Source organism: Emys orbicularis, chromosome 13 (assembly GCF_028017835.1).
Source record: "Emys orbicularis isolate rEmyOrb1 chromosome 13, rEmyOrb1.hap1, whole genome shotgun sequence".
NCBI lineage: Eukaryota > Metazoa > Chordata > Testudines > Emydidae > Emys > Emys orbicularis.
The window spans coordinates 1,422,367-1,431,443 of record NC_088695.1 but is presented as its reverse complement, the minus strand read 5'-3'; the positions used below and the strand labels follow the sequence as shown (position 1 = coordinate 1,431,443).

The window sequence follows — 9,077 nt, the reverse complement described above, 5'->3', positions numbered from 1 at the left end:
ATGACACCCCCACCTCCCATGCATCTGCTCTGAACACATGTGAGCAGTGAGGTTTCCCCCCGCCGCTACTATTTTGCAGACCCCTGTGCAGTGTCCATGGACCCCCTGGGCCCACGGACCCCAGCGTGAGAACAGCTGGTTTAGGCAATGGGACCTGTTCCCCCATAGGTGGCCTAGCTCTAATCTGGCCCCAGGATGGGGCCAGCAGCTGGCTCTAGGGTAAGGGGGAAATGGGACCTTTCGCCTCACGCGGCTACTAGCCAGAAAGACGGTCAAGATAAAAATAATTCAAAGTGGAAGAGAAGGTGAAAAATGGTGCGACACCCCCTGTCCTCTCCCTCCAGAGAGGTTTCCCCTGCCATGGCAGGGAGAGAACCCAGGAGTCCTGGCTCCCAGCCACCCCACCCTGTATCCCACTAGACCCCACTCCCCTCCCAGAGCTGGGGATGGAACCCAGGAGTCCTGGCTCCCAACCACGAGGCAATGTTCCAGTATTGCACCCCTAGATTCCCCCCCCATCCCCTGTATGAATCCCAGAGGGATCTGTGTCCCCAAAGGAGAATCCCCCCCCACACACACACACACACACCCCCCCAGGGTCTAGCGCCCCCTGCCTGCCTGGCTCCACCCAGCCAGCTCCCGTGGGCCAGGCCCCAATCCCAGCTCCCAGGCTGCACTGGGGTGAATAACGAGCCCAGGGACAGCACAGGGTGACAAGCAGATTCATGTTTATTGGTAGATTTTAACCCCCCATGGAGGGGGTGGAGCCATGGGGAAGGGGAGGAGCTACTTGAACTTGATGGACTTGACCCTGAAGTCTCCCTCTACTGAGAAGAATTCGATGGCCTCCAGCCCCAGCCTGTTGGGGAACTTCAGCTGCTGCTCCCCCGGCAGCGCCACCGTCAGCTCCTGGGCGTCAAAGGAGATGCAGATCTGGGGGAGGAGCCAGAGGGTGAGGGGTGGAGCCAGAGACACCTGCCCCCTACAGGGTTAAATATCATCCCAACCTTACACCCCCCTCCCCTGATCCCAACAAGGACTAGAGACATCCCCATTAGCAATAGACTCATCTGCTCGAGATGGGTGGCTGCGATCTTCCCCACACAGTGCCCCACAGTCCCCCAGAGATGGTAGATCCCTCTCTGAGGGTAGCCTTCTCCCCCCAGCCCACAATGCCCTGCCCATCACATCATGAATGGGAGCTGTCATCTTCCCCTGGACAGTGCCCATCACTCTACCCTAGCTAGGAGAGAAGGTGGTTGTGCTCACCCCAGAGGAGCTCAAGATTCTCTCACACACACACACCCCACAGAGGTGGAGCTGGGATCTTCCCCTAGGCAGTGCCCCCCTCACCTTGGTATCCTGCCCCGGCTGGAAGGGGAAGTCCGGCTCCCGCTGCTCCTCCCCCCACTCCCCGCCCTGCAGCGAGTTGCAGATGATGATACGGGCGTCGCCGTGGCTCTCGAACCGGGGGTTGAAGTGAAGGGCCAGGTCCGAGCCGGCCCGACCCATGTTCAGGGCAAAGCTGGAGGAGAGAGAGACAGGCTGGGACCCCCCCCCCCCCCCCCCGCCATCTGGGCCAGGCAGCTTTCCCCCACCCCCCAAACAGGGGCAGCCACTTGCTTTGCATTGTGGGAAGCCTCCAGTCACCCCTCTGCCACACAGGGGATGGGAAATTCCCCATCACCCCCTGCTGCCCTGCACCATGGGAGAATCTCCCAGAATTCCCTCTGCTCAATTTATTGCACTGGTGCATTGTGGGAAGCTTCGCAGCATCCTCTGGGACAGTGCTGCATCATGGAGCCCCCTGCAGTGACATGCGTTGCATCATGGGAATTCCCCAGCATCCCCTGCCATCACCCCCACAGGCTCTGGGTCACAGGCTAGTCTCCCAGAATCCCCTGGGAGAAAGCCACAGCCCTGCTGCTTTGTGGGAAAGTTTCCCAGCAGCCGGGTCACCGGCTGGGCATCACCTGGGAGCTTCCCACAAGGCACCAGACTATGGTGCAGCTTTCCCAGCATCCTCTCTGCTACCCTCCAGCCCCTTCCTGGGGTGGAGAGGAGCATCAGGGGACCAACGCCAGCCCCAGCCCCCCTGCAGCCCAGGCCCCCCAGTCGGTGGGGCTCTGTCCCACTGAGCTCATCCCATGCAGGGGACTGAGAGCCAGCCCCACAGAGAAGGTGCTGGGGCCATGGACATCCCAGGGGTCAGTCCTGAGGAGACCAGCCCCCTATCCCATGGGGGAGCCCACTGGCACACACCCCATCCCCACAGCTCCCCTGAAGGGGGTCAGGGCAGAGGCAGGGGACCCTGGAGGATTCAGGGGAGCTGAGATGATGCAGACCCAGCGGGTGAGGGGCCTGCAGGGAGGTGCTGCCCCCTGTGGGGGGCTGAGCCCCATCCTGGGGTCCCAGAGACTCCCCACTGTGCTGTTGGGGGCAGGGGACCCCAGCATCATCCCCCAGGGATCAGGTTAACCCTTCCCTCCCCACGCCTGTCAGCCCACACTCACCTCTTGGCATCTGGCGGCACTGTCCCCTTCACGGCGATGCACTCACCGGGCTGGACCTTCAAGTGGGTCAGAACCATCCCCTGGGGGTGGGGGAAGGGGGAGGTGAGCATGCCCCAGTAACTCCCCCACCACCCCTCCCCACAGGGGGCAGGGAATGGGGCACAGACCCCAATCCAGCCCTAGGGCATGGGACTGGCTGGCTCGGCATAGGGTTTGGGGCCTGTCCCTTCTAGGGGGCACTAGCTCCCATCCAGCCCTAGGGCAGGGGCTGGCTAGCTCAGGGGGACAAGGAATGGGGCCTGTCCCCTCTAGGGGGCACTAGATGGGGGAGCAGACAAGGAAAATGAATTTCACACAGGGTTGCAGGTGACAAAGCTGTGACCCCTCCAGCCTACTACACCTGCCCCCTCAAACATGAGGCTCTCCCCTAACCACAGGGATGTCACAGCTTCCCAGTCACCAGGTGGGGCTTGGTTACCAGGAGACAGACTCAACTCCCCCCCCCCCCCCCCGATGCAGGGGCAAGACTAGGGGTCAACCAGCCCCCCCACCCCCAGCGAGAGGAATTAAAGATACCCCCAGTACCCAGCAACCCCCTACCCCCAGGCCTCCTGCCTTACATATCTATCAATCTCTTCCCACAGCTCCCATCCCACCCCTCTGCTCCCACAACTCACACACTCCATTGCAGCTACTCCAGAGACAACACAACACCACACACAGCTCCAACCACCATAGGGGTATAACCCAACCATGAGCTTTAAATAGCTGGGATGCCCCCCTTGGGACCAATCAGGCACCCCAAGCTCTAAAGCACTGACCAATCAGAGAGAAGAGGGGTGGGGCCAGTGGAACCTTGAGACCCAGCTGTCTGGGTGGGCTGGGCCAATCACAGTGGAGCTCATATCCCAGCTAGGGAAGAGCAGAAAAGACCAATGTATTAGATAGGTGGTGTCTAGGGCCCGGACCCCTTTCGTTCCCTGGCCAATCAGAAATGGGGCCTTTTGCAAACTGATGAGAAACTACAATTCCCAGCATTCCTAGCTCCCAACTCCCAGCCTGCCTTGGGAGCTACTTGCTTATAAAAAGGACACAAGTGGGGCTGTTTCTATTGTATTGCTGTGTGTGTTTGTGTGGCTGGAGGAATATGTGCTGGCTGGGTTTTCTTTTGGCTGGAACACACCGGGGAGTCCCCTGACCTGGTAAGGAGTTAAACAGGGGCTAGGATTTGGGGGGGCCTTATAGCCTTGTTTTTGTTATTTAACCCTTGTAACTTTTAGTTCTTTTTCCTAGGAATGCTTTAACTTTCCAATGTGTCTTAATGAGTGTTTTTAATAATCTGTGGAACCTACTGCTGTAGGATAGCTATGTCTGGGGGGTACATCAACTGAGCTAGGACTCCTGGGTTCTCTCCCTGACTTTGGGAGGGGAGTGGGGTCTAGTGGTTAGAGCAGGGGGGCTGGGAGCCAGGATGCCTGGGTTCTCTCCCTGGCTCTGGGATGGGGAGGGGGGCTAGTAGGTTAGAGGAAAGCACATGTGGGGATCAGGGAGCTTGCAGGACCTGCTGTACTGTGCAGGGATAGTCCATGCCCTGAATTGCTGTTAATCTAAGTAAATCAGCTGGTTAAAGGGGGGGCTGATCCCTAGGGTGTGGGGGAGGATCTGACCCCTGGTTTCATGCTAAGTGGCAAACAAGAGTGTGTGGGAGTAATGGGGAAAGTTCAGGGGTTCTGGCTGAGTATGAACAGCCTGGAGTGGAGGGGCAGTATCTGAACATGGGTATGTCTACATGGCAATGAAAGCGCCTGGCTGGCCTGGGTCAGCTGACTGGGGCTTGGGCTGGGGGCTATAAGATTGCAGTGTAGATGTTCAGGCTCGGGCTAGACCTGGGCTCAAACCCTGTGGGGTGGGCCTGGCTCTAGCCTGAGCCCTAATGTCTACACACGTGTAGCTCTGAGCCCAAGCGAATCGACCCGGGCACTCCAATTCGGTGCAGCGGGCTGGCACTGCAATGTAGACGTAACCCTTAGTGACCTTGGAGAAACTCTACCTAGGGGAGGAGCCAGTAGCTTTCTTCCACATAGCTGGAGCAGGACTTTAACCCCCCTACCCCAGCAGTATGGGAAGGGCAGGGACAGTGAGCAGGACGGGCTGGGAATTTTGACCCCCAAAAGTTAGTGGAAACTGAAACATTCTGCCAGAAGGGGGCAGGGCCAAAGACCGCTTCGTTGGGAAGATTACTTGGGTCCATGATGGGAGTTTTTAGTCAAAATAAGGGGATGGGTCCGTACCAGGTGCCTCTCTCTGGTTTTACACAGAGGACTCGGCAAGGGCTCACCTCAATCCCAGTGCAGAATAGCGAATTTTTCTTGACATCTCAAATGTTTCTTGGATTGGAAAACCATTTCGGGCCCACCCCTAGTCACCAGGTTCTGACGCCTGTTCCTGACCCACTTGGAAGTCTCAAGGGTGGTGACTTAAACACCACACAATGGTGCATTCCCTTGGGAAATCTTAAAACACCCACCACCTTGGTCAAGGATCTCCCCCCCCCCCCCTCCATATGTAAAATGGGATGTTTAGATAGTCAGTGGAAGGCCCAGGGATAGAACCCAGGAGTCCTGGCTCCCAGCCCCCCCTGAGTAGTCTAAGTGGAGACCAGAAATTATGTTGAACTCAGCAGCATCCATGTCACAAGACAGTCTACTCAGTTTCCAGTTTATTTCAACTAGGTCTACTAACCGAACTAAGCTGAGACCAAATGAAAACTCATCTCACTTGTGAGGGGGGGATGGGTGTGAACCCAGGTCTCCAGGGAACTAACCCCAATTTCCTTCCTTTGTAGATTGTATTAGTCTCCTGTGATCAAGTCCCAGCGAAGGTCAGGGGATGACCCATGGGTGGGTGTGTGGTTAAATCCACCCTCCCAGAACCCCTGAGCATCGAGCGGCTTCTCCAGGTCCGGACGCGTCTGGAGTCCCGGAAGCGGCTGACCGAGGAGCTCAAGGCCTGTTTCAATCTAGCGCTGAGCGAGTTCTCCCAGGAGCCGCTTTGTGTCCAGCAGAACGCCAGGATGACCATCCAAAGCGAGACCACGGTGCTGGTCTTCGTGTCCGGCACGCAGGAGAATGAAATATCCATCTTTCATGTGGAAGGGCAAGTCCAGTACAACATCAAAATGCCCCGATGGGACACTGCTGTGGCCAGAGTCTTCAGCAGGAACATCGTGAAGACCGTGGCGGAGATGGTCAACTACATCCCGGCTGGACCACTCTTGGAGATGGTGAAGAAGATGTATTAGCTACTGGGGGGGTTAGATCTTCGACAAGCCAAGTACAATGAACAGAATGGTTTAATTGTGGAAGAGACTCACAAGCAAACTGTCCCAGATTCCCCCTTCCCCCAGAAAGTAGAAACCATTTTTGTTCCATTGTGGAAGACATTCATGGGTGAGAGATATTGAGTATAATTCTAATGGGTCTTGGGGGTTACAGGCAATGACCCGGATTCTGCTCTGAGCTTTGCTGGCGTTGGTGGAGTTTGACCTTCTCTCAGTGAGAGGTCAACCAATACCGACTCAAAAGTTGATGTGACTTAAGGATTGCCTCCTTTGACGATGGTGGACTCGCTCTGGATTCAGGCTGGGGTTCTTGGTCAGGATTCAGCCCTGTCTAACCACAACTGGTGCCTTTTCAGGACTGGATCCTGACCTTGTTTCCACTGAAAACAGGGTTAATCCTGACTTACACCAGTGTATTCATCGCTGTAGCCCTCTCCAGCGACCTCGGTCTTAGCCTCTATCTTCACTCCCTTTGGGATGGAGTCTGATAGCTGTAATCGCTTCCCTGGGTGGACATTGGACGTACCCCAAATGAGCCCCTACTTCTGCTGCAACAGATCTTAACCCCGTGTAAACTTCCTTTTTGGTTTTAGCATTTGCCAGGCTACCTGGGTGTCATTCAGGGGCCCTCGAATAAAGCTTGAATATCTGTCAACTGGATGTGGATTTGGTGTCTGTCTTTGCATGGGTGGGGTCTTCCCGATGATGGGCTGAGACAGGGTCCCCAGCTGGTGTGAATGGGTCATGGCTCTGCTGACGTGACTCCTAGTATTGGAGATCTCCAACATCCCAAGAGGGAACTATCCTGTGAGTTGAAACTTTGCCTCTGGAGATCTACACTTCCTTCTCAGAGGTGGTGCCTGGATGTCCCTTAATAAATGGCCTGAGAGTCCCTGCTGTTGGGGTGTCTGGGTTCACTCATGGGGATCCCTGCATTTCTGCAGATGGTGGGAACTTGGGGGGTCCCCAAATGGGATCCATCCCCCTTTCTGGTTCTCCCACCCCCACAGATGCCTCTATCTATCCACCTATCCCACACCCCTCTCTTCCCAGTCCTTACATGGCCCATAGATAGTGGTGTTCCCAACCCCCTACTTCCATCCCCAGCTCAGAACATCCAGGGCACAAAACTACTGGGATAAGGAACAAGTGTCCCAGGACCTGCTGTCCTGGGGTGGGTGTGGGGCTGGGAGCCAGGACTCCTGTGTTCTCTCTCGGACTCTGGGAGGGGAGTGGGGGGGAGGCTGGGAGCCAAGCTGCATGAATCCCCTTCGCAGCTCTGGGAGCAGAATGGGGTCCAGTGGTTAGTGCAGACAGGCCCACCACTGCCCACTTTCCTTGAGGGCTGTTTGGCTGGGTACAGGAGTGAGGGGCCCCAATGGAGCTGTGGGGGCAGGGGGAGTCTGGGGCTGGGCTAGCAGGGGGCTGTAGGGGTTTGTATGCAGGGGAAACAGCAGGACTCACCCAGCTGCTGTGGAAGGGATGGGGCAGGGGCTGAAATGCAGGGAGCCCCATAGAAACAGGGTCCCCTCCCTTCTGTATGAGGTGGGCACCAGACACCCAGGGGGTCAGACCTGCCCACAGGCCTCCCCAGCAGCCCCTTAGCACAGGGCCCTGTGTAGAGACCATTCACCCAGCAGCTGCCAGGGCAGGGCCCTGTGGGAGGCCACTCACTGCCTGCCCCTGCCCCACCAGCTGCCCCCAAACTGCATCCAGGAACCAGCTCTACACATGTGAACTCCACCCTGTCCTCGTGTCCTGCCCTGACACAGAGCAGCAGGACCTGCTGCTGCCCCAGGTGGGTGAGGGACCCCAGTGGGCCAGCCTGGGCTCCCTGATGGTGCCATGGGGCTAGCAGCTGGGGGCTCCTCTGCAGAGCTGTGGCCCAGGTACATCCCCTGCCCTTTCTGCAGCAGAGGGAGAACCTTCCACTTCTCCCCACCCCACTTCAGCCTGGCACACCCCAGCCAGGATGGCCCCCTGCCCCCAAGCCACAGGATCTCATCAGCCTCCACTCTGTGTCAGCCAAGATACACCCCCCTCCCCTCAAGGGAACGGGGGGGAGATCTGTGAGCAGGGGGGTCTATTTCCACTCCCTGGCATAGTCCTGCCTTGGGGCAGAGCATGGGGGTCTCTGCTCTGTCCCCAGTGTAATGTATGCCATGTGCTAGCAATGCCCCTCTGCTATGTACATCGGCTAAATTGGACAGTCCCTACGTAAAAGGATAAGTGAACACAAGTCAGATATTAGGAATGGTAATATACAAAAACCTGTAGGAGAACACTTCACCCTCCCTGGACACACACTAGCAGATGTAAAGGTAGCCATCCTGCAGCAAAAACACTTCAGGACCAGACTCCAAAGAGAATCTCCTGAGCAAATTTGACCCCATCCGCTCAGGATTAAACAGACTGTGACTGGCTATCCAACTACAAAAGCAGTTTCTCCTCCCTTGGTGTTCACACCTCAACTGCTAGCAGAGGACCTCACCCTCCCTGATTGAACTAACCTCGTTATCTCCTGACTGATTCTTGCCTGCATATTTATACCTGCCCCTGGAAATTTCCACCACATGCGTCTGGCGAAGTGGGCATTCACCCACAAAAGCTCATGCTCCAATACATCTGTTAGTCTATAAGGTGCCACAGGACTCTGTCACTTTTTACAGATCCAGACTAACACGGCTACCCCTCTGATACTTGTTCCCCTCTGGAGCCCTCACTATGAGCCTCAACCTCACCCCCACACCTGTTTTCTCTTCCCTTGTCCCCACTGTTCAGCTGAAAGCTGGGCTCAGTAGCTCCTCCCCCTTAGTGGAGGGGGCAAGCCCCCCCCACACCACCCACCCCCAGGGCTTTCAAATAGCCCCTGGACTCCCCAGCTACCCTTCCCCAGTGAGGGTCAGGCCAAGGGTGAGGACAGCCGGACATGGGCCCAATGGAAGAACACCAGATACAGCGACCCCAGCAGCCAGAGCGAACGGGCTAGGGCCAGGGAACAGCTGCAGAGCACAGGTTGTGGGCAGAACCCAGGAGTCCTGGCTCCCAGCCCCTCCTGCTCTAACCACTAGCCCCCACTCCCCTCCCAGAGATGGGATAGAACCCAGAAATCCAGGCTCCCAGCCCTCCCCACCCCTGCTCTAACCCACTGGACCCCACTTTCACAGCTGAGAACCAAATCTTCCACGATGTATTTTTGAAAAAAGAAACAAGAATACTTCTGA

At 56.8% G+C, this 9,077-nt stretch overlaps 1 protein-coding gene across 1 annotated transcript; it reads right to left on the bottom strand.

Annotated features, from left to right (window-relative positions):
• Positions 1-786: 786 nt before the first annotated feature.
• On the bottom strand, positions 787-3,199 carry LOC135888272 (galectin-1-like). The gene is made up of 4 exons (XM_065416080.1): positions 3,191-3,199; positions 2,514-2,593; positions 1,354-1,525; positions 787-933 (listed from the first exon to the last, which is right to left on the bottom strand). The coding sequence occupies exons 1-4, from the start codon at positions 3,197-3,199 to the stop codon at positions 787-789; spliced, it is 408 nt and encodes a 135-aa protein (XP_065272152.1).
• Between the last annotated feature and the right edge of the window lie 5,878 nt (positions 3,200-9,077).